General features: G+C 50.1%; 1 protein-coding gene across 1 annotated transcript in view; it reads left to right on the forward strand.

Moving 5' to 3' along the window:
* The first annotated feature begins 10976 nt into the window (after positions 1–10976).
* Positions 10977–25936, forward strand: part of Dgat2 (diacylglycerol O-acyltransferase 2) — a 29653-nt gene continuing 14693 nt past the window's right edge. The window contains exons 1-2 of the mRNA XM_052157937.1: positions 10977–11307; positions 23980–24108. Coding sequence (XP_052013897.1) covers positions 11187–11307; positions 23980–24108 — 250 coding nt within the window. The 5' untranslated portion in view covers positions 10977–11186. The remainder of the gene's footprint in view (positions 11308–23979; positions 24109–25936) is intronic.

Here is a 25936-nt window from a genome sequence, read left to right on the forward strand (position 1 = left end):
TTGAGGTCAGCCTGGTCCACAGAGCAAATTCTAGAGCAGCCAGGTCTATATAGTGAGACTGTATCTCAAAAAAAGAAAGAAAGAAAGAAAGAAAGAAAGAAAGAAAGAAAGAAAGAAAGAAAGAAAGAAAGAAAGAAAGAAAGAAAGAAAGAAAGAAAGAAAGAAAGAAAGAAAAGAAAAGAAAAGAAAAAGAAAAAGAAAAAAAAGAAAAGAAACCCAAAAACCAAAAAATGCCATACACACACACACACACACACACACACACACACACACTCCCCACATCACCACAACAAACAAACAAAGCAATAGTAACAAGAAATCAAGAAGGCTTGGAATCAATAAACTGAGGAAAGAGCCAATTGTAGCCAAGCTAAGCAGATGACAGGCAGTGAGATAAAGGCAGAGGTGACAGGAATGGAAGACAGGCTGAGAGGATGGGGCTGGTCAGGAAAAAAGGAGTAGAGGTGCACAGGCCGGCAGTGTGAGGACTGAAAAAGCCTTTGCTTCCCGACACAATTAAACCAGAAGTCAAATTAAGGCTTTCACGTTAAGATTTGAGCTAACATAACGGATCTTTTGTGCCAAGAAGAGAGGCGACCCAGAGGCAATAGTATAGTTGTGCAGAATGTATAGTAATTGGTATCTAATGATATTTGAGTTACTTCAGTTACATTGAGAAACTAATAATTTATGACACAATAAAATATGATCTAGAGTACTGAAGATGTTTTATCTCTCTGCCTCCGGTGATGAGGATCTCTTCCCAATACTTACGCTCCTGTCTCTGTTCCAGTATTCACTCTCTAGCTGGCATTTAGTCATGGCAGTTACCCACTTACGGGACTTCATCAGTGATGGACTTGTCTGCTTATGCTGAGATCCGGATTCAAACGAAGACTCATGTTTTCCTCCTTCTCTTCATATCTTCTCTACTTAAAAATGTATCACCTTGAGATTCACACAGCTGGATAATAAAATCGACTGTGCATCTCATTCCTCTGTAAAATTCCCTCTAGACTGGCTCCAGAAAGTCTAATGGTGACAGCACACTAGCCTAGAGCGGTAGAGTGGTTTCCTGGGCGATCTGAAAGGGCCAAAAGTGAGCTAAGGATGTCTCTCTCTCTCTCTCTCTCTCTCTCTCTCTCTCTCTCTCTCTTGGTTTTTTGAGACGGGGTTTCTCTGTATAGCCCAGGCTGTCCTGGTCACTCTGTAGACCAGGCTGGCCTTTTTTTTTTTTTTTTTAATCTCTGCTCTTGATGCATATGCGACCTGCTGCTGTGAATTTCCACCTCGACTTCTTTGTGATGACAAACTATAACCTGAAATGGTAGCCAAAATAAACCATTTCTCTGAATGAAAGAAAGGAAGGAAAGAAAAGAAAAGAGGAAAAAGAATTATCCCATCTCCTAAGGAGTAAAAGCAGAGCAAGTGACTATTACAGAGAGCTGCGTGGCAGTGTACTTGATATTTAAGACTAAATCTCTTGGTGGAGGGCCTCAGAAGTAGCCAGGCCATTTCGTCCACAACGGTTCGTTGTATAATAGTGCGTCTGAGGCCATGCGAGAGGAGAGGGGAGGACTGCAGAGTGTTCACTGGGCGAACAAGGAACCTCTGGTCCCAAGTGGGGTGAGGCTAACCTCTCTGAGAACAAACTGGGATAACTAACTGAGTTCAAATTCCCCTGAGTTTATCTTGGGTCTGAATCTATTTCTCAATATCAGGTACACAAGAAATGACAGCTGTAGTGGCGGACTTAATTCTGGGCATTGCCCAATGGCAATAATGTAAAAATCCGAGAATCCTTCCCTCCGCCCCTTCCTTTACTCTCTTCACCCTGCCCACCCGGTCCCAAGCATTGCCTTAGCTTTGGGCTGCTGACCAGGGTTTAAGGCCCGGCTCCTCTACTGCCTGCTCATCTCCTTCCTGAGCCTCAGTGTCCTCAGCTCTGCTTTAAGGTTGTCATGAAGTCACCTTCAACGCTGTCACGATGGTCACAGAGCACGATGCATGCCTGTGCTCAGCACAAGGCTAGATCTAAATTTCTATCAGCCGTTAGCATCTTCCCTGAAGGATTCTTCATAGAAAACTCCAGTGCAGACTACACACTTATTTGACCTTGAACTTTAGAAGCTCCAGGAGGGCAGAGATGGAGTCTGTCTCTTCCCTAGTTCACACACAGAACTTGGCAAAGAACATGGTCGTGATAGATGGTATTGAATGAGCGATCATCGATTCATCAATGGATGAATGAACAGCATCCGCTGTACTAAGTTCTAAGATTTAAAACTGTGTGGTCCATGTCCACGGAGTGTACATAACTGCTGAAGTAGGAGGGGCCAACTAATTATGATTCATCCTTCAGGCAACAAGTGTCTGTGATGTCCACCTTCTGTCGGGTCTTGGGTTGGGTGGTGGTGGTGAGGAATCTTACTGTCGTACTTCCTTGGGGCAGGTCATCACCTCCAGGCTCTCAGTGCTTCTGCAGATGAATACCCAGCTCTCCACAAGACCACAGATTTCTGGAGGCAGGATTCATGGCGTAAAACATTCTTTTGTAGTGCTAGGAATAGATCTCAGGGCATGCTAAACACAAGGTCTATAAGCAGGCCTGCTTGAGCAGCGTAACACAGAGCAAGTTCACTCTCCTCTGTGGTCTCTCACCAGCATAGTTGGGGGGGGGGCGGCCTGTTCTCACAGGGTGAACTGCAAGCCATCATCAGCAATTCCCAGGGACTTGTTAGAAATACAAATTATGAGCTCTCAATCCAGAGCTACACAGTCAGAAACTCTGGGAGTGGGTCCAGGCATCTGATGGACTGTGTAGAACATGTGTGTGTCGGGGATGGGGAACATGTGTTGTGTGTGTATCGGTAAAAGCTAGAAGTTGTCATCTTCAACTGCTCTCCCTCTTATTGCTGTTACTTGACAACTCAACAATATGGTTAAGTGGCCTGGAGCTCACTGATTTGACGAAGCTGGCCGGCCAGACCACTCACTCCAGGGGTCGGTCCTCCTGCCTCTGCCTCCACAGTGCCGGGGGTTATAAGCAGGCACCATCATTCCTGGCTTTTTATGTGGGTCCTGGGTCCTCATGCTAGCATGGCAAGTACTTTATCAGGTGAGGCATCTCCTTGGCCCAATTTAAGGATGTTTGTGATGTACCCTAAAGGTTGGGATTCAGAGTACAGTGCAGCAGTAATTATGGGCGCACTGAGATTGACTCAATTTGCTCTTCTTCCACGAAATACAGGTTTCCCAAGGCCACCCCTCCCTACCTTTTACTGGTATTTCTAACTTCCTCTATCTGCTTATGTCATCTGCACGTAGAGGTGCTTCCCTAGGGTGCAAGCAGGGTGAATCTTACCCATCTCTGTGTGACACTGGGCGGCGCAGGACTTACTAGAAGAGTCTGTTTGGGAAAGAAGTCTGAGGCTGTTGTGGCATCTGTTCTTTCTAGGTCCAACTCAGTGTTCTCTTTTGTGAGTAGCGGTTCTCTCCTACTGTGTATTGATCCTACCGAATGGTGGTCCTCTCCTGGGCTGAGGGCAGCATTTCTGCCATTTCTGGTCTTCTCCAGTTATACTGGCTTCTCTGGACATGTTCTCCATTTCTATTCCTGTCACGTTTGAGTGGAAACCCTTTTGGACACACACATTGCTGCATCTGCAGGCAGGAAGCCCTGTCCTGCTCACTCCGGCTTCAGCTCTGGTCCTTCTATGGATGGCGGTCAAGAACCGTGCCCCAGGCTCTGTGGTACGCACTGTGTTTATAACTTCGCTCCTTATCACAGCTCAAGGAGCAGGGACCACTGTACTTCCTCCCAGTGAGTGGAGCCTAGGAAACTGAGGCATGAACAGCAATGCACGGCAAGGTCAGGGCCCTTGTTGTTGTGAAGGTCTGGGTGTGTGTAGATTAGAAATGCTTTGACTAGGCAATACTCAGAACTACCATAAATAATCTGATGGCCCTGTCTGGAGAACTTACCTGGTACTATGGGTCTAAGAGGAGCCTCGTGCATCCGAATAGTATATTCTGTCTGTTTGACCAACGGGCCTCACCCTCTGCCTTCTGCATGTCTCTGGTGCAATACTTACTGCCCATACCATAGGAGTTTTCAGATGGTGCTTCCCAGACCCCTTGAAGACTCGAGCAAGAGGGTTAAACATGTATGGAATGACAAAATGGAACCTTGGGGTCACCCTTGCTAAGCTAGACCATCCCTGTCACCCATGTCACCTCATGGGCTTCTGAATAAAGCTGTACTTGAATAAAGGGTGTCAGTAGCAAAGTGCTGGGGTAGCCAGGCCTAGGGGGGCGACCCAGCACTTGAGAGGCTGAAGTAGGAGTATTAGAATGGGCTTGAGAGCAGCCAGAGCTACACTGTGAGACTCTATCTCAAAGAAACCAAAAAGAAGTCTGGTGTAGCGGCTGCTGCCTGTGATCTCAGAACTCGGGAGAGTGAGGCAGGAGGATTACTGGGAGTCAAGGGCAGTCTGAGTTTAGATAAACAACAATAAAACAAGAGCTAGTTCTCAACAGTAGCATGCTTCTCTAGGATCAAAGTTCTGGAAGAGCATGTGATTAGGGGGTCTCAGAAAAGGTGGCAGCTAGAAGGGCAGACAGAAGCTGCATGCATTGTGAGTTCTCAGCAAAGTGTGTAAGCCTTCTACCCCCATGCCTGTGGGGGAAAGGCCTTGGGTGAGTTGAGTAAGAATGTTGCAGACAGGATGATGCAAGGGGCTCTCTGTACATATTGCAACAGAACATTCTAAAAGGGGCCCGGGGCTACTCTGATAGCCGGTTCCCAAGGGGATCAGCTCTGGTGTCCATCAAACCTGCCAGACAAGAGAGGACCACAGGCCACGTCTGAGCCCCCTAAGGGATGGTGTCACTGTGGATGTGCTCTTGGCTCGGGGTTGAAACCCAGAGTCTCACTCAGCCTTTTCCCTTCCTCTGGCCTCTACCCGTGTCACTGAGTCTTGACAATTCCAAGCCTTAGCATCTCTCCAAACACCCTTCATGGTCCTGTATCCCCTTCATTTTGTTCCCACTGTGTCACCATCCTTCACTCCTCCATCCCTCTACTCTTCCCACTCATCACCCAAGTCCCCTTTGTGCACACACCAGTCCCAGAGTTGGACACTGGGACACAGAGAGGTCTGTGACCCTCCTGCTTCACAGCAGGCTCTCCATGGGGGAAGACAAACATGTAGGCACTGGCTGTTACAGGCCCATGAAGGACAGAAGCTAAGGATCTGATTGGGCACGGTGAGGGGATGGGGTCTTCCTAGGCCCACAAGCTGCATACCTCCATTTGTTCTCAGCCCGAGTCTCCACCTTTGTCTCTTCTGCACTCTTGGGTGTTCAGCATAGGTGACATCAAGGGGCTTACATCCCTGCCTGGATGGCAAGAAGTCCTGCTATTAACCCTGGGGGAAGAAGAGAAGGGCAGAGAATAACCCTGCCAGGTTACCCTGGGTTGTCTTTGCCCACAGCTCCTATTGGGCAGCCGTGTCCCCTCACTCCCTCTCTGTAGAGCCTTCTCCCTTTGGCTCTTCTGTCCATGGGCCTTGAATGTCAATAGTTTTGGAGAAAGTCTCCCATATTCATGCCCTCATCTTTGAAAACAGTCTTTGTTATTAAACTTTCCTCAAATTACCCAATTTGTGAGGGCCGAACCCTGTAGGGAATCTAATTTAAGGCAGAGGTGATCAGGAACAGCGCCATAAAGGTGGCTTGTAAAGGTGCTCTTGTTTGTGACCCTTCAGAACATGAAAATGAGCATGCCTCGCCTCTGCTAAAGTCCTCCAGGGATCCCCATTGCTCTGGGGACAAAGTCCACATTCTATAGGCTGGGAATTAAGACTGCACCCTCTCTGGCCCCCAATGACCAACTGGCACGTAGGGATGTCTGGAAGGACAGCGAAGGCTTAGACATGGGAGGAAGCCGGAGAGGGTGCAGCCCTGCCACATAGCAGCTCCAGCTGGCAAATTCCTGCCTAGAGATGATGAGTTCCGAGCCAGTGAGCCATGCCAGGCTGCCTTTCCCTTGCCCAAACCTCTGCCCTCCTTCTCTCTGCAAGTGAGGTGAGCCTGTCCTGAGGTGAACCTCAAAGGCCCTATACCATGAGTGTAACTGGTTTAAATCCTACCCAATCCCTGATATCCATCAGCTCCCTGAGATTTCCTTTGTCTTTTCAATGACAAGATAGGAACAATCTCACGGGGCTATGGGAGGTGCTTAAAGGGTTTGATGGATGAGAATCCCCTTCCACCAAAGAGTGCTGTGTTGAAGGTGGCTCCTCTGGCAGTCCCTGGGGATGGGAGAGCAGGGAAGGCATGTGGGTCGTAGGCTGGAGAGGCTGGGATATAAATTCAGCTTTCCCACAGGCTGAGCAACCACCCATCAGCTGAAACACTCTGGACCAGAAGCAAAACCAGAAGCATTTTAGATTTCTGATTAGGGAGGTTCTGCCTGAGTACATGTGTGCCCTGGGTGTTTCTTTAGCTCTCTGCATCTCAGTTGCAGAGTGCGGTGAAATCACTCTTGCAGTGGTTTTGAGATTGGATAGGGACCTAGCACAGAGCAGAATGCTTTTAAATGTTCTTTTTCTTCCTATGCCTCTAGCGCAGGCATCCTCTATGCCTGTGAATCCCCATTAATTCCTGTCGCCCATCCAGTCTGTACACACATCCATAGAAACACAAGGCTATGTACACCGTTTCCAATAGCAAGCTGCCAGGCAGTGGTGGCACATACCTTTAATCCCAGCACTCTGGAGGCAGGGGCAGCTGGATCTCTGTGAGTATGAGTCCAGCCTGGTCTATATAGCAAGCAGGACAGTCAGGGCTGCTACACAGAGAAATCCTGTTTTGGAAAACAAAAACCAAAACCTTATAGCATCCTGGCACTGGTGACTGTATGGAGTATTCGGACCACACACTTAGTAACGCTTACCCCGGGCAAGCCCTTGGATGAGTGTCTTGAACCGTGTCTGGTTGTTCAAAGTGTTCCTGAGCTGGGATGTATAGTAATGAAGGCGACACAGGTCTAGAACATATCTTACAGCTAACTTTTTTGTCCTTGTAAAGAGCAGACTGGCTATCATAAAATTCTAAGGTTGCTTAGATGTGTGCAGAGAAAACGGGAGTTAATACCCACTATGAGCCCCAACACCCACTGTCCTACAGCGGAGAAATCCCAAGTCAGCATTCTCTCTTACTTATTTTATTTTAATGTGTGTGGATGTCTTGCCCAAATGTGTGTCTGTGCACCGTGTAGACGCTTGAATGAAGCCAGAAGAGTGGATCTGATCCCCTAGGACTGGAGTTCTGCTCATCTGTGAGCTGTCATGGAGACGCTGGGAATTTAACCCAGCTAATTCTTTTAGAAGGTCAGCTGAGCCATCTCTCCAGCCTCTCTCCATGCCTTCTTTTAAAGTTCTAACTGCGCATCTGGTTTTCCACTTAGAGCCAATCTGAACCGATGGCCATAAGCGGTGAGCACAGCTCTGGAAGCCAGGTGATGAGGGAGCTCTTGGACTCCCTCTGAAGTCCATGGTACATGTTCCCACACTGAAGGGTCTAAACTAGGGACTTTTTTTTTTTTTTTTTTTTTTTTTCAAGACAGGGTTTCTTTGTGTAGCTCTGGCAGTCCTGGAACTCTCTCTGTAGATCAGCCTAGCTTCAAACCTAGCTTCTGCTGCTTGAGTGCTGGAATTAAAAGTATATACCATCAAGCCTGGCATTAGGGACAAATAGATTGGCCGTTTCCCAACCTTCTCAACCCAGATTTGGCTCCTATTGTCAACTTTTCAACTCTGCCTCCTCTCTTCCCTTCAACTTAGCACCCACATCCACTTTCCAGCCATACTGGGGTTCCACTGCTGGACATCTGCCCATGCTGGAGCCTCTGAATATATGCTCTTCCTCTCTGACTAACAGAACCAGATTCATCTCATAGCCAGCAGCAATATTGCCTCATCTTGATTTTCTTGCTTATCTTTCCCTGACAAATGACATGTGTATTGGCCAATCTGCTGTCCACTGAGCCTCTTGGCTAAGTTAGACTCACAATGGGCACAGACCAAGGGCTCCTGGGCTTGGGTAAATTCCGAGCTCAGCAGAGGCAGGCAATGGCAGCCAGGAGGGGAGGGCTGGCCTCGGCTCGACCTATGCTTCCCTGCATAACAGCCTGGCCATCCCTTGACCACTGGTCTCATCTCTTGGTTGAGTCTCCACAAAGTTCTGGTTCTGTGAGTTCCAGTTAATACCTGGCCCAGAGAAGGTGCACAGGAACATGCTGAAGTCCATGAACTTGGGATCTGAATGTTTTCAATGGGCCTTGTTTACCCAAAGTCTTACCATTAGTTATCATTAAGATAATGGTATCTTAGTCTCATTGCATAATGGTAACACCCTTATGCATATTATTTTAGTTGATCCATAAGTGGTCAAGATAGGAACTGTCACTCCTTTCTGTCTTCCTCTTTTCCTCCTTCCCTCCTTCCTCCTGTTTCCGTTGTTTCTGTTTTGAGACAGGGTATCATCTAACTCAGGCTAGCTTCCAACTCATTACATAGTCAAAAATGACCTTGAACTCCAGGAGACATCCTTTCACTCAGGAGCTATCCTTCTCCTCACTGACCCTGTGCTCAGATTATAATGGGTATGACCTGCTTCCCAACTCCACTTTGTGATGAACAACTATCGACTTATCCAAGACACTTGACAAGTCTCTGATAAAGGAGAGACTGTACCCCAGACTTATAACCTTCCAGATTAATCTCTGCCCATCAGACAGTAGTAGAGGTAAGTGAATGGATTATGGGTCCATGCACAAGGCCTCCTCCACAGAAGACAATCTTAGAGCAGAAGTGTGCCATACAGTGACCTGGGGTCTCCCATGCCAACATGAGACTGTGTGTGTGTGTGTATGTGTTGCTAGGTTCTGAACCCAGAGCCTTTTTTATGCTAAACAGCCAGCAGGAAGGAGGCTTGCCTCCACTAATTCCCTGGCACTGTAGCACCCACATGGCTGAGCCCCCATATATATATATATATATATATATATATATATATATACCTGTTCTCTCCCTGTAGTTGCTGCATTGCATCCATCCATCTCGAGTCTCCCATGAACGTGGCAAGCCACTAGCCTTCCCTTACTTCCATAAAGACCCGTGTCACGATGGCCCCTTCACCCTAGCATCCTTTTCCTTCTATTTATGCTTGACTCAGTTCTCAGGGTTTGGTAGCATTTTCTCAGTGAGATTTGTGCCCCAACCCCACCACACAAACGTTTCTAGGTTTCACTAATGGCATTTGTCACATGCCCTGGGACTGAGGATATCCTTCTCTCCTCTTCTGTTAGAACTCACCTCCTTTCTTTTTCCACTCTCCCCCAAGGCTGTATTGCCCCAGACCTTACATATGCAAGTCGAGGGTGAGCCTCAGGCCAGCCCTATCTTTTATCTGCAGGGCATACCCTTAACCACTGCCTTGGCTTGAGGCTCTTCCGCTCACCCAGCTCCCCACCATAACCTGCCCTCGCTTTCTCATACACTGTCTAGAGGGATCCTAGAACTCATCTTACCCTGTCATGTCCTTTAAGGCTCTCCCAGAACCCAATCCCACCCCAGTGTCTGAAGAGAGACACTGGAGGATCCTCTAAGACCAAGTCAGCCATGTCTCTGCAGCCCCCATCTCCCACGGCTGCCAGGACTACAGTCTGTATGGTCCTGACCCAATCCAGACATGCTGACTGCTCAGACTTGATGCTGCCCTTCCGCCTGTGCTCACATCCTCATTCTGTAAAACTCCTCCTCCTCTGTGAGCAGTGGAAATGACTCCTCACCTTACATGCCTGTAGTGAGCTAAGTTCATACCTCAGTTCCTTAGTTCTCAAGCCTCTCACAAAACAATCGTGTGTTCCCATTTCTTACAGGTGTGAAAGAAAACTGAAGTTGCAAACTGCACATGGTGGCACATGCCTTTAACCCAGCACTAGAGTAAGACAAAGGTGCATCTCTAAGTTCAGGCCAGCCTGGTCTACAATAGTGAGTGCCAGGACAGCCAGGGCTACAAGGAGAAACCCTATCTCTAAAAAAAGAAAAGGAAAAAAATAAAACAAAACGCCAACACGAAAAAAAACAAAACAAAACAACCCTCAAATCCCCACCCCGAAACCAAGCCAAACAAAAGCACCCTGAAGTTGAGGAAAAGAGAGGAAGAGAGGTCTGGAACTGGACTTGAAGTAAGTCCATCACTCACTGTTTGTAATATTAGTATTGCCTCTGTCCCTGTGTTTGGAGACAAGGTCACTATGTAGCCAGGGCTGGCTTCAAACTCTTGTTCTTCCTGCCTACACACACACACACACACACACCACACACACACACACACAGGAGGATTCTAGGATTACAGGTAGTAGACTCCATCGCTCTAGATTCTTTCTGATAAGACTCCATCACTCTCATGTTCTTACTGGTAAAAGGAAAGGCTGCGGCAGTTGGGTAACTGTCAAGTCCAGCTGTAACCTAACTAATTCCAACACTACTGACTGCAGGCCAGGCTTGCCCATCTGCAGCCCAAGGCAAGCGCAGCCAAATAAGAACACAGGCACCCGCAGGGTCCCGACCGTCCCGCACGTGCTCAGATTCCCTGCCCACGTTCCAGCTGCTGGACCGTACTAGCGTCTGCGAGAGAGACTTGGGAGAAGGACACGGAGGCTGCTGGGACGACCAGGCGTGCTTTCCTACATCGGGACTCCGGCTCCCTTTTCTGTACCGTATAAACTCTGACCCATACAGGTCAGGCCGTGCTGTTGTCCTGGGCTCTGTGCTTAGGTTATCCCCGGGAGCCTCACCCACACACAAAAGAACGTGGTACGGTCCGGGGCGGACCCTTTGCCCCGCCCTATAGCGTCACGACCCGCCCCGTTGTGAGGTTATAAAGCGCGCGCGAGGCGGCGCTAGGCGCCGCGGCCGCGCTTCGGTGGCTTTCGGCTTGCCTAGGGTGGCAGCGGCTACCTACCTCGGCTCTCGCCCTGCTGCCGCCACGGCCTGGGCGCTGTCCCTCGGCTCCCGGAGCTCAGCGCGAAGCCCTGGCCCCGGCGGCCGGGGCATGGGTCAGGGGCGCGGCGTGAGGCGGCTTTCTGCACGGCCGTGACGTGCACCGGCTTCAGCATGAAGACCCTCATCGCTGCCTACTCCGGGGTCCTGCGGGGTGAGCGTCGGGCCGAAGCTGCCCGCAGCGAGAACCAGAATAAAGGATCTGCCCTGTCACGCGAGGGGTCTGGGCGATGGGGTGAGTGTCAGTCATCCTGACGGTACCCACAGCGAGAGGACTTTCAGGAAGGGACTCCGGCCAAGGCGTGCTGCCCTGTGCTGGACGGACGGCTCGCTAGTTCAGGTTGGCGTCCCAGACAATTACTTCCAGTTCTTAAAAGGTCTCACCTTGTAGCCTAGGCTGGCTTCCAACTCTCAATCCTTCTGGCTAGGCATCCCAGGTGCTGGGATTTCTCGTGTGTGCCACCACAACTGGCTTCTCTTTAGGGGAACCTGACACTTCTGCATCCTGTCATTTTGGTTAAGGATGGGGCAAGACTCATGCTTAGCTAGTCTGGTTACCCAGTTTGCGCCAGGCAACCTGGTATCCTAGTCTAGCCTGGGTTCATTCTCCATCCTGGTACTCACCAATGTTGCAACATGTGTTACATCACTTCCCATCCCCCAACTGATGAGGGCGACACCACCCACTCAGCTCAATTATTAGTGATATTCCTCTCTCCAGTCCCCAGTATTGTTCTACCCTCACAAGGTGGAGCAGGATTTGGCTGGGAGGAACTGGATGGGGCAGGGTGGTGTGTAGAGTTTTGCAATCCCCTGAAACAGCCACTGGATGGAGAACATGCCTGCCTGGAACAGGCGTGCCCCCAACTGTCCTCTACCCAGCTTTTGTGTGCCAACCCTGACCATGAAGCCCTCTCAGCACAACCCCGAGTCTGACATACTTAGAAATGGGGTGGGAGACCCTTGGGTTTTCTCGTTTGTTTAGTTGGTCTCTGTGTAAGAGCTCTGTTTGTCCTGGTATTCTATAGACCAGGCTGGCCTTGAACTCATAGAGATCCACCTAAGTTGATTTTCCTTCTAGAAGGTCTGCCTTCAAGGTAGAACTGAGGCCTTCAGTGAAATCACACCACAGCCTTTCCCATACAAGGTAAAGCACCCCACATTGCTTAGCTGAAGTTGTAGAAACTGAAGGAGGAGGAAAATGCTACTCAAGTTATCCTTAGAAGGGCGGCAGTGGTGCACACCTTCTTCTTCTTCTTCTTCTTCTTCTTCTTCTTCTTCTTCTTCTTCTTCTTCTTCTTCTTCTTCTTCTTCTTCTTCTTCTTCTTTTTTTTTTGGTTTTTTGAGACAGGGTTTCTCTGTGTAGCCTTGGCTGTCCTGGAACTCACTCTGTAGACCAGGCTGGCCTTGAACTCAGAAATCCTCCTGCCTCTGCTTCCCAAGTGCTGGGATTAAAGGCATGCGGGTGCACACCTTCAATCCCAGCATTTGGGAGGCAGAAGCAGGCAGATCTCCAGCCTGGTTTACAGGATGAGTTCCAGGACATGCTAATTATGGTAATCTTGAAAGTACAAGCAATCAGGAAGAAAAATAAGATTGCTAGTAAACCAACTATCATGAAGTCAAGAACAATATATATATGTATACAGCTCTGGATTCAGTCTTTATGGTGCAGCATGAGTATTTCTTGTCACTTGTGTGTCTGCCGTTCTCTCATGCCGGTGGCTGCAAACTAACCCATGCTGGAGCGCCATCACAGCAGTTCCACCTGGCATTGGCACCAGTGCTACTGACTGTAGTTATCTGTTCCTGGAGAAGTCCTGAAGTGTTTCCATCCTACGGGCAAGCCCGGGAGCTGCCCCACACACAGCCTGAAGCTTCTTCTTCTTTTTTTTTTTTTTTAAATGAGTGACTTTTTTTTTTTTAGAGATTTATTTATTTATTATATGTAAGTACACTGTAGTTGTCTTCAAACACCAGAACAGGGTGTCAGATCTCTTTACAGATGGTTGTGAGCCACCATGTGGGTGCTGGGATTTGAACTCATGACCTTCGGAAGAGCAGTCGGTGCTCTTACCCACTGAGCCATCTCTCCAGCCCCAGCCTGAAGCTTCTAATGGCCTCTTCTCAGTGCTTCTCTCTTCATACCCTTAACCGAGAAGAAGGATGTGACTTGCCCGCGTTAATGCTTTTAAATATTCTCCGTCTCTGGGTAAGGGATGGGTCTGCCGTCTGCAGTGGCCCCTCCTGGAGGTACACTTCCTGGGCTCTCTGTCTTCCCAGAGCACGATGCCTGGTAAATTAATTTCTTTTGGACAGTTTTTTTTTTTTTTTTTTTTTTTTTTTTTTTTTTTTTTACTCAGGAGAATTTGTACTCCCATCAGCTCTTGAGCAGTTCTTTACTGTCATATCAAGAGATTTTCTCCATGTTGTTGTTCAATGTGGAAAATACAATGGGAGAAAAGTGGGTGTGATTACCTCATAGACTGCAGCCAGGGCTATGAAATGCAAACTTGTCAGTTTAGCTCTCTGGGATCTACTTCGGTGAAAGACAGGTGGGGTGGGGCGGGTGCTCAAGCAAATGTCCTGTTATCTTGACATCTCCTGGAGGCCTCCTTGTTCCTCCTTGGTCCTCATGGACACTCCCTAGTGGCCTAGTTAGTCTCTCCGAGGATCAGTTCCCACCAACCACCCTGTTAGAGGCAGTGTTCTAGGAAGGAGGGAAGAATATGGACTCTGTGAAGGGACTTTCGTTAACGGGTGAGAGATCGCACTGATAACTTGGTGACTTGCTTTTTTGTTGAAGCTTGGATGATGTGAATTTGTTGGAAGAGGGGGAGTCTGTTTTTCATTTATTTATTGTGTGTGTGTGTGTATGGTTTCTCAAGACAGGATTTGTTTTGTTTTATTTGTTTATTGCTGGCTGTCCTATAACTTCCTCTGTAGATCAGGTTAGCCTTAAAGAACTCCCTGCCTACCTCCTGAGTGCCGGGATTAAAGGCATGTACCACCCCTGGTTCACGTTGGTGTTTTCTGATCTCTGAAAGACTGGCTTAGCCTGTGGCTTAGAGGCCAATAGGTACCTGCAGGTACATCTCTGCCTTTGCTCCTGGGGAGGGAGCTTCTCTGAGTAGAGCCCTTGGCTGCTTGTGGCTATTCTTAGTTTAGTCCATGACCCAGTGTGAGGTAGTGGCAGTACAGTTCTGAGCTGGGACACTGTGTGGCTCCAAAGCCTAGGACAGGGGTGGAGTCATAGTTGGGATTTTAATAGAAGAATCCCAACAGCTGTTTATGCTGACTGCATAGCTTGGATGGTGGAGATGGAGAACTCCCCCCCACCCCCCAGGCATATGCTAGGTGGAGGGTAAAACTACGAGGCCAGGTTGTTGGGGTGATTCTGGAACCGAGGGTTGGCAGTCATCTGACACAGTCCTGTAGTCCTGTGGTGGCAGAACGAAAACCTCACTCTTGTCCCCACTCCCTCAGTTCCGTGTAGCTTTTCCCACTTTTGAGTTACGTCTGCTGCCAAGGCTCACCTCGGCCAGGAAAGGAGGGCCAAACGCACTGCATTATTAGCAGGGAAGTGACTCAGTTGCAAGTGTGGAAATTCTGCTCTGCCTCTCTCCTCCTGCTCCTAAACTCTGGCAGCAAGTCCGTGAGTTATCAAACCACAGTCAACCCCGGTGCTGGGTCTGGCCCAACCTTCATAGTACAGATTAGAAACTGAGATCCCCAAGAAGGACTGATCCAGGTGTAGAAAAGGCAAAAGCTAGAACCCTGATTCATCTCTGTGCCTATCAGCCTCCTTCAGCCAGAGAGGTGTGGGGACAGGAACACTGAGAGCTGCCCATAATGTGTACCGTGCAGTTGCCAAATGAATACTTACTCCATGCTGGGACTGGTGTCTCCTTCCCAAGCTTTGTGAGGAGGCTCCCCTCGACTTGGTGGAGGGATACCACCAGTGCACAGAACTTTTGTCTGGGTAGATAAATTGCCTCTCCCCCCCCCCCCCCCAGTACTTCACACCTTAGATCTCCTGAGGCTGCCTGACCACCTCCCACCGCCTCAGGGCCTCCTGGCTGCCAAGCCAGGTGCTGGTGGCCTTTCTGACCCTCCATTGTTGAGCACAAGTTAGCTCTCTCTCAGGGTCTCTGCACTCGCTCACCTTCTGCCTGCCTAGATTGCCACCGCATTCCCGGCTCCCAAATCTTGTACTTTGGCAGTCTTTATTATTACCTAGTTATGACGTATATATTGTTTGAGTAATTGTCGGCCCTTGGGGACAAGGACTTCATTTGTCTTCCTCAGTACTGTGTCCCTCATGTCTGACCCTGTGCAGGCAGGTGGTAGAAGCCCTGGCCATATTTGTTGAGTAAAAGAATCATTCGTGGGGCTTCTAGGTCCTCTAGGCAGAAGGCCCTGTTTTCAGTGTCATTCCTGAGCTGTCCCCAGAACGTTCCGTGTATGTGCTGAGAGTCGTAGGGATACTCAGTCTGGTTAAGAGCTTGTCTCGGGGGTTGAGTGCCCAGTGGGTAGAGCCAGGTGTACCGTGATCCACTCATACTTTCAGACTAGAGAAGGCCAAAGCCAGGATTCCTATCCTGCCTTTATTCCTTCCCCACCTCTGGGACCCGATGGGTTTACTGTCTCTGAAGATTTCGTCTTCCTGTTTTGAAATAAGAGTCAAAGCTGGGTGTGGTGGCACACACCTTTAATCCCAGCACTCAGGCAGAGGCAGGTGGATCTCTGAGTGCCAAGACAGCCAGGCTGTTGGGAACCTGGTATCCTAAGTGGCATACTTCCTTGGCCTCATCACCAAAGGCGATGACCTTCATAAAAACTGGATATGTGAAGACGTTCCTGGTGCGGACTCTCCTGGGTATGAGCTTGCAGTCTGGTGGCCTGACTGTCTCAGCAAGCCACTGTCTCTTGCTGATTGTTAGTCCTTTCCTGTGTGAAATGGACAGGGTAAAAGTATTTTCACTGTTGTGGTGCAGAGCCTGTGAGACCCTGTGCCAACCCCACAGGAGCAGGAAGCCTGAGGGTCTGCTCTCAGAGCAGCTGGTAATTCGGAGCCAGGGCAGGAACCTCATTCTGCTTCTGCCTTCCACACAGTGCCAGCTCCTCCGTTCTTACTCTTTGTCATCCCAGAAAATGGGGCTTGCATTCTCCTTGGGGACCCCAGAGGAATGGGCCATCCTGTGGATTGTCATAAGGACCTATTCTGGGGACTCCTTGGTGACGCACATGCAAACTGGTGGTGTTGCCATAGCAGCCCCTCCTACTCCAGGACTGCATGTGCTAGGTCAGAGAGTGGGGGCGGGCAGGTGGGGGGGGAGTGTGAGAAAGCAGGCACTAGGGTCTCGTGTCTCTTGTATCGAAGTCCTGGTTGGCTGTTGAGAACCTAGCATCCTAAAAAGACTTCCTTTTTTGCCTTTACCTCTCAGGACTCTGCTGTAGTTAATGAAAACTAAATATGTTAAACCCTAGCCCTCTAGAATAACCCTTGTAGGAGCCAATGCTCCCATTAGAAAGATCACTTGTAGATTAATAAGCCATTAGGAATTGTAGCAGAGGGCAGAAGGTCGAGTTGGCAAGACCTCAGGCCTCCTCTGCTCTGTTCTTACACCTTAGGTAGTGCTCGAGGGAAACCTAGAGAGGAGGAGGGTCCCAGAATCTGAGGAGACTGGGATGCTGGGCTCCCTGTAGCAGGCTCCTGATGGCATGGGCAGGTCCTTCTCCCAGCACAGCATGGATCTGTGGTGATTTGGCCTTCCCTTTGGGCCGGGTGTCACTATGGGCACTGTTTTGGGACACATAATTTCCATAATAGCTCTCAAAGGAGATTGTTCATCTTTCTGGGAAAGAACTCACCAGAGAGTTGGCAGGTAAATGGCTCGCTTGCTGCCTGTCCAGAGTTGTTGGAAGGAAAGGAACTTGATGGGCTTTTTCTGGTGTCCAGGTGAGAGGCCAGCACTTCATGGCCTTCTAGTCCCCCCTGCCTGCCTGCCTCTCTGTTATTTCAGATTCAGTCTCTGCTGCAGCTGGACTAGACTTTTATACTCAAGTCCTCAAGTTTGTGTGCTCTCTTTGCAGATGCCATTCGCAGGGCCCCATGACTTCCTTATGTTAGGCTGACCTCATCTGAGCTGTTCCATCCCCTCTCCGGGCTAGTCTGGGGACATCCCTCTGAGCCTGGTCCTTTCAAGCCCTCTGTACACCATTCATAACCTTTTCTCCCCAGCTATGTCTAGGGTGGGTGGTACAAGAATTGCCACCTCTGGCAGGTGCCTGAGAAGCAGAAGGGAGGTGGGGACCGGAAGCTTCTCTCTTGGTTTGGGGTCCTTAGGAAGGACGTTTCTCTCTGGAGCCTTCCTGTTGTCCCTGACATTAGTCCACCCTTCCTCTTAGGAAAAAACCTTTTCTGTATGGCGCAGGTCAACTGATTTCTGTTCTTGCCCTAACCCTTATTATTTATTGCAGTCCTTTCAAGCATTCAGGCATTGACCAGGTATCTTGTCTTTGTATGGCTCCATTGTGGGCACAGGGACCCAGACAGAGTGAGACATGGTTCTTGCAAATGAACACACGCCTCATAGTCTAAAGGGCTTTGAATGTAGGAGTGAGAGGCAACCTGTCAGCGTGGGCAGGCCGTCCTCAGATGGGCACAGGAAGACTTCCCTGGGGGAGGGTGATAGGCCAGTTGGCAAAGAGCCAGTGCCTGACAGGGACCCCCAAAGTATGTGCTAAACAACTGACCAGACGCAGAAGCAAGAGGACAATGCTTGGTGGCACTGCAGGCTGGGTCAAGGGCATGTGAGGCGGAGGTTGGGGACAGCTCTGTGTGCAGAGATTGGCAGAGCCCAGCCCTACAGCAGGACCACAGCAGGCCTGATCCTCCAGAGCTGATAGTTCCACCATGTTGACCCTGTCACCATCACATGTGTGGACTCTGGCCGAAAGTCCCTTCCTGAGGCCACCCAGAAGACAGCTAGCTCGCCTCTGGCCTCAAAGACGTTGCATCACCGTGGCACTTGACTGGGTGCCCTGACCTCCCAGCCCCTCATAACCGTGCACCGTGTGCACAGTCTTTAGGAGCAACTTAAGAGTAGTTTCCTCCTCTTCAAACCAAGGTAAAGTTTCAGTCCAGTGGCCCAGATGTGGCATCCTTGGGACCTGAGAACGTGGGTAGGATGCCTTTCTGCCTAGGGAGCTCCAGGGGCCCTCGGTGCCTCTGATTTCTAGATCTTGCCAGCTCCAATACCTGGGCCAGTTCTGATTGGCTCTTTTCACAAGTTATTTGGATTCCTTGCAGGACCTCTGGGTCATAACTACAGACTTTGGGTCCCAAGGAGGGTGGCGATTTGCAAGAAGCCTTAGATTGCAAGAAGCGTTAGATCCCTGGTTTGTATTGCTTTAAGGAGAGGCAGGTGTGGTTACATCCATTGAAAGGTTACTGATGCTCACTTGATAATTAGCTGCCACTCATGTAAATCCCTGCTCTTTATAGGGCTCCCGCCTAACCCTGATCCCACCTAATTCCCTCTCAGTCTCCCCGAGGTAGGTATTAGCCCCGCTGTACAGGTGAAGAAACCGAGGCTTGTGTAGGCAGTGACTCATCCAAGCCACACTTCCTGTAGGTTAGAGGCCAGTTTTCCTTACTGCGCTTCTGTGGACTTCTCCTGGGTGCAGCTTCTCCACAGATACTTGTGGCGGTGGTGGTGGAGCCATGGGGGCTGCCTTGGGATGGCGGTGGCGGTGGAGCCATGGGGGCTGCCCTGGGACATGGTCTCCTAGCTACTGTGTAGCACGGGCTTCGCTACCTGTGTTCCCACCTCCCGTCCTCAGGCCCGAGACCCTCTACCTCTGCCTCTGGCTCATTGCCCGGAATTCCTTTCCTTTGTAGCTTGTCTCCACCTGATAGCACATTCTCTCCCTCAGCAGTGCCTTGAACTTCCAGGCCAGTGAGGCTGATTCCCAACCCCAAACACTTCCATCCGTGGCAGCCCTTCTGAGAGCTCATGTTTGGGTCCTATTGGTCATATCGCTTTGACTAGGCAGTCCTCTGTTTTCAGCTTCTCTTTGGGACCTTCTGATTGCCCCTCCCCCTTTCTGGATTGTTGATGCTGTGCCTTGACCCTGTCTTATTGGAACCCCCTGTGTTTTGGCTGCTCTACCACCGACAGTCTGCTCTCCTTCCTCCAAAGCCCGCTTTGTACCATCTCCTAGTGCACAGCCTTGGCCCACCATTAGCACACTGTGTGAAAAGCTGTCTGCTCACCATGTATAGCCTTTCCACTGTAAGATGAAAGCAGCAACCTCTCGCCTAACTGGCCACATGCACCTTACGTACATAAAAAACAATTTGTTACCTGTATGCACACCTACCCACACACATACATGCTACAGTCCCCGTGTGGAGGGCAGAAGACAGCTTGAAGGACCTGGTGCTGTCCACGTGTGTCCCCGGATCGGGACTCTGCTTATCATGCCTGGAAGCAGCTACCTTACGCATCGGGCTCCCGTCTATTTTTTCATTTCGTCTTTTCCAACAACCCTGTGAGGTTATTCTTATGCTTAGAGAGCTTAATCACTCATCCATGTCACAGAGCCAGACAGGGCAGAGCTGGCCCTTCCTCAGAGGGGGCTTAAGTGCACTCTGCCACCTGTAGGCAAGGGTGAGAGAAAGCCAGGAGGCCCTGGGAAGCAGCCTCCTCACTCGCTCTGATATTAGGTATTGAACAAGGGTGGGGAGTGTCTGACATAGTTCACGTCATTCCCATTCCTGGGCCCTGAAATGGAGGCTGTTGGGTCCACTGGCAGGCAGCTCTTGTGACCTCAGCAGGAACTTGACTACGGGAGCCGCTGGTTGCAGTTCTCCCTTGCACAGCCTGTCTGCACACAACCGTCCCCATGACAGCAAGGCAGGGTGTAGGCGGAGCAGGCCCTTCCCATCCAGGTGTTCTCTTGGGGTTTGGATGTAGACTTGTCGTGTTTAGTAGGGGAACCCGCCCTCTGTATGGTTCAAGTGACTGAAGGGACTTGGAGTCCAGCTTCCTGTGCCCTCTCCTGAGGTTAACTCTTCAGTTGGATCATGCTGGTTTCCTCCTTGTCTTGTGCCCTCCTAAGGAGTACTATGAGACAGAGACATGGCGCAGGGTGGTAAGCCATCTGCTCTGGGCCTCTCTGGCATTCTCTTCCCTCTGTCCTGCAGACACGGAGTAGTACATGAGCCGTGTGCAGGGGTCAGCCTCCCCAGCGGCCCGGCGCAGCCTTGGCTTCACAGGAGTCTATTTACACTATACACACTTCATCTCTTCTGTGAAAAAGATGTTTACAAGAGGAGATTCTGTTCCCTCCTGAGTCAGGGAGCCTGCTCTTATAGATGGCCGGAGAGGCTCAGCGTTTTCAGAGCAGGGCTGGCTTGAAAGCAGCCTGGTACAATTGGGCATCCAGTCTCCTGGGGTCAGCCATGTTGGATTTGTGGGCAGGATCTTTATATGGCCTCCCCACCCCCCACCCCGCTGCCATGACCCTGTGTGAGGCTCTACACACACAGATGAGTCGGGTCCAGTCCTGGCACTCACAATTCACTGATAGAGGCGGGTGGCCAAGTAACTATGCATGGTGTGCTGTAAGACTGGAGCTGTTTAAGAGCAGAGAAGAGTGGGTGTGCCCAGGGAGGCTTGGGATAAGGAAGCTGGATTGGGCTGGATGCTAAGACTCTCTTTCCGCCCTACCTCTGAGTCAAACAAGTTGGGTGTGGAGATGGTGGCGTTTGATTAGCTTCCTCACCAGCTGAACTTCTGCCAACCAAGCTGGAGTAGGGGAAGTGTTAACAACCTGATGGCAAAGGCTAGTTATGCCCTGGGGATTTACAAGGGAACCCTCACTTCCGGGTTCCCAAGGTAACCGTCCCAGGGCTGCTGCAAACTGGTGAACTTGAGGGCCCAAATTCTGACCAGGAGGCAGACACCAGGGACCATGAGCTTTCTCTAACTCATTCCATTTTAGAGATGGGGACACTGTACTCCAGAGAGGGAAAGTCATCTGGCCAAGCGGATCCAGGAATTGGCATAGCTAGGACTGGAGCCCCGAAGGCCTGCAAGCCTCTCTTTGCTCTTTAAGAAGCCTTCTGTAGCATGCCTGTCATTCAGGACCCAGGAAGCCGCAGCAGAATTGCAAGTTTGAAGCCATCCTGAGCTATATGAGACTCAACAAAACCAAAGCTAATCAGTAAAACACAAAATGCAGACAAGAGCATGAAACCGTTCCTGTTCTGCCCTCTGATTAATTTCCATCACTTCCCAGCGTTCCCTAGCTGTCCTGGGGGAGAAAACCAGGGACACGAGACCAGCAGCATAGGGGCAGATGTGAGCCTGGATTTGGGTCTGAAGAGAGACCCACACTCTGAGAGGCCCTGCCATGATCAGCCTCACATGGGGGTGATGATGACAGACTCCCAGGATTCCAAGCTTCAAGATCTCCTCAGGCACCATGCCTGCTGCTCTGCCCTGCATGGAAGGAGCCCTAGGGCCCGGAATCAGTGGAGTTGAGTGCCTTTCTCTCATACTAGCCAGGCTGTGTCAGGGCACTGGTGATCTGGGGACCCAGATGTGGATCAGAACTGACCTGGCCTCAGGCAGTGTCTGGTCTCACGTGACAATCATCTTGAACTATGTCCTTTGCTCAAGGAAGAGGGTGTGGGAGCTGGGATGGAGAACTTCCTTGTCCATCCCCTGCTGCTCTCTCCTCACATCACTCCCCAGGGTGTCTAGAAAGCCTGTCAGGCTCCAGGCTCAGGTGGTTCCCAGGGAAGGAAAGACTGTACCTCCTTGGAGGCCATATGGCCCTCTCCATCGGGAAGGCATAGTGTGTCAAGCAAGGTGTCACCTCTGAGGGGCAGCCACTGTCTGCTAGGCCCCTTAGGGCTTCCACTGGAGCCCGGACTAGAGGCAGGTCTGGCAGGTGGGGATGAGGGAGTGGATCTGAGGAATGTGGTCCTGCGCTTCACCTCAGCCTTTTCAGGCATCTGCCATTTCCTCTCGCAGAAATGCAGCTGGTCCTCGCCGGACTACATTCCCGTTTTGCTGACAGGGCGGGCAGTAGGTGGTTGGTCCAGTGAGGCAGGGTGAGAACAGACGGATGGGCTCTGGCCTGCTTGGATACGGGCCTGCAGAGTCTTTTAGGCCCTTTGGTTTTGTCTGTATAATGGGATGAGGGTTGAACAAAATGGAATACTCCTTTGTTTACTTGTAAGCAGTTTTGAAAGATTAGGGAGATTTGGGACTTTGGGTGTTTTTGGGGGGCATATAACCAGTTAGGAGTTTCTGCATGACTCCCCACACTGAGTGCTGCCCCAGCTACAGCTGATTGTGCTGACTGAGATGCAAGGCCTGCCAGTATAGGGTGAGGGGTTCAGGCCTGGGCTTGGGCCTCACTTCCCAGCAGGCTCAAGGTGTTTTCCAGCACCCTATGTGCCTTTCCTTGACCATTCCTCCAAACGCTAGCCTGAGGTTCTGCCTACGGTAGTGGTGGGGCTGGTAACAGAAGGCATTTGTCATGTATTTATTTCCTGTCTAGCAGAAGGCTGAACCCTGGTTCGTTCACTCACTCCATGTGAGACTTAGATGCTTCTAGTTGTTTCTCAAATTTAGCACCTTGGGGTATATTCAACTGCACAGTTGACTCAGTGGACCCTGGCATTTCTAACCTGCTCAACAGGCGATATGATTATGTGTCCCCAGACAATGCTTAGGACATGACATTGCCTTAGCACCTTTTGCCCTTCTGCCAGCGGGGTACCTGGCCTTGCCCGATGGGCACCTATGCTTAGCCCTCGCAGCCATTGTTGATGACGGTGAAATAGCCAACCAGCCTTACGTCAGGAGTTTAGACTATGTCTTGGAGGTTCATTTCTCTCATACATATGCTTGAGACTTATCTCTACATATAGTCCAGGGAATGAAAGGTTTTAAGACCTTTAAGGATATAATTGTGACAGAGTCATTTGTCTTCCCTAGTGCCACCTCTCCTGTAGGTACCAGGCTGCCTGGCTGCACTAGCTGTCAGCTGTTGGAGTCCAGGGGTCATCCTGGGTATGGCTACAGAGCCAATTAATTGAGCACATTTTGTCCTGATTTCCTGTCTTGGCACTTGCTTAGAAGCAAACATGGGAACAGCCCTGGATCAGGTGCTCCCATGTGTCCTGTGTGGCTTTGCTTAAACACTACTCCAAACACCAGCTTGAGTTTTATCTGCAGTGCTGGGGAGCACAGCTCCCCACTTTAGGGGAAGTAAGACCCGCTCCCATCCTCCCTATTCCCCAAGCCTTGGGAACTGCAGTGAAGATGAATGTAAATCCCTCTTAAGCTGGTAGCAGCATAGGATTGGCCATAGGGGTGGGGATGAGGTCAACTTCATGGAAAGAAGGGTGTCCAGAATAAATGGAGTGGGGCAGGGATCCAGGATGCTCAAAGTTCACTTGGACAAAAATCAAAACAAAATATTGCAAATTGGATGTTGAACTTCTGTCCTTGGCCCCATAGCCACAGATACCAAAGATTAAATATTTGTACTAGACCCAGATAAAGGAAGATATATGTTTGGGGCATAGCAGATGGAAGAGATCTGGCCTCATATATGGCCCAAATCCAAGGCTAGCTCTCAGCTACCCCATCCCACATCCCCAGTGCCATATTCCCTTGTTTTCTATGTAGAAACTGAAATGGAGAAGGCTGTAAAGCAGCCATTAGGAAGACATTTGGTGGCCCAGTGATGGTTTAGTTATTTCCAATTCTGTGGCCCACATTCACCTGTCTAGTAAGGCATCTGTGGGAGGGGTGTTACATTGAGGTGTCTTAGGCTGGGGAGCAGGCTTATAACAAACAGACATCTTCTCCTTCAGGCACTGGCTCCAGCATCCTCTCGGCCCTTCAAGACATCTTCTCTGTCACCTGGCTCAACAGATCCAAGGTGGAGAAACAGCTACAGGTCATCTCAGTACTACAATGGGTCCTATCCTTCCTGGTGCTAGGTAAGCTCACCTAGGGTGGTGGTGAATGGGGGTGGAGAGGGCACGGTTGCACCCAGTGAGGTCATCTTCTTCCCCGGCCTCTTTCCATTTACTCCCATGCTTTAGGTCGAGCATTCTACCATTGGGCATGCCATAGTCCATAGATGTAGTATGGCTTCATTTTGCGGCTTAACTTGCCCGACTTACTTGACTCTGGTTCTATGGGATGCCCAGAGCTTGTGCCCTTCTTACAGTCAGGGCGCTCCTGCTCACCTCACATGGCTTCTGTAGACATCGTGGGGATTGAAGATAAAGGTTGAAAGCTGCCTCACAGAGCCTGCTGCCAGTCCCATTGCACGGATGCTGTACTTAGAAGGTCCTGCGATCCCAATGTCAGTCCTAATCTCCTTTGCTGAATGAACTCCCCAGCTGCTGCCCTGCCCGAGGTGGCTTTGTGACACTGTCACTGCCTGCTGGCTAGAATCATCTGGGACAAGGGCAAACACTGCTCTCTTGGGACCTTCTCCTCGTGCCCAGGTCTTGGGTCCTCAGCACTCTCTAGTGTCTGAGCACATCGGACAGACCTGCTGCAGAGCATCACCTGTCTGCTCTTGGAGCTAGGCCTTCAGGCACTCTCTCTCCAAACTGCCCGAGATGGTAGGGTGAGCTGAGCAGACCTCAGAAGATAGAGAGCAGCTATCTGGAGGCAGGCATGGGGCCTCAGCCCACAGCATAGACCAATGGGAACAAATCCCACCTGGGCAGGGTCTTGGAATGTCTTTTGTCAAGTTCCTCCTAATTAGGGGGGGATATGGAAACGGAGAGCTTCAGTGACAGATCATGACACACGTTAAGTGGCAGGTTGGAGTTTGAGTCACAGTCCAGTGTATTCCCTTACCATGAGGTCTAGAATGAATGGCCAGAGACCACGGTGGACTTTAGATTCATTGAACTCCTAAGATAAAACACAAGACCATGTATAGATTTTTATTGCTAGAAAGACTGTAGCTGTCCTTAGATCCTTACAGGGTCACGTGGCCCCAGAAAGGTGAAGAAACAGGTGTGAGTTCAGGGCTTAGACCCTGAGTGTAGCTTGCATTCGGCCTCTTCTTAGAATACCAGGGTAGAAGACAATGCAACCTCATCTTTGATCAGACAGAAAGGAAGAATCTAGTGGGGGCACAGCCCTGTCCAGAGCTACAGAAGAAAACTAGAAGGAGCCAAGACAAGAATTCAGCGGCCCCAGCCACTCGGTCCTTTGCCTAGTCTGCTTTGCCAGCTCCTGTGGTCTCTGTTTAAACTGGAAGCCACCACTTGCCTTAGTGGGTCAGAGCTTGACTGCAGGGCACTGAGTACATTGTGCAATCCTGGCCCAGAGAGCATGTGATAGGGACTAGGGACTGGCCCCAAGCTGTAGGTTAATGATCTGTGAGGCCCAGCCACAGCCCAGAAACTGGCTCAGCGTGTCTTTCCAACATGCCGCTTAGTGTAGGTGAGAGCTAGACCTGGGCAGATGACAGCCCTGCTTAAGCTGCTGTTGATGACTACATGGGCAGTCGCAGCCACTCCCTCCCACTGGGTCCCAAGCCTGCTGGTGGAGGCTTGCTCTCCTGTGAGGCTGCCGTGGATCCCCGGCATGTTTCTCTTAAACAGGTTTTTTGGTTTGTTTTTCAAATGTGCCACCTAGTCCACTAGGACTCTGGTGAACGCTGAGGCCCTTCTTGGTGCTTTTAATTGTATAAATAAAGCACATTGGGTTTTAGAGCAACTAATAATGCTGGACTATAAATATGTTAATGTTTGAAACACAGTTGGACATTTAGTAATATGTGCTCTTTTATTACTTGTT

Source organism: Apodemus sylvaticus, chromosome 1 (genome assembly GCF_947179515.1).
Source record: "Apodemus sylvaticus chromosome 1, mApoSyl1.1, whole genome shotgun sequence".
Taxonomy (NCBI): domain Eukaryota; kingdom Metazoa; phylum Chordata; class Mammalia; order Rodentia; family Muridae; genus Apodemus; species Apodemus sylvaticus.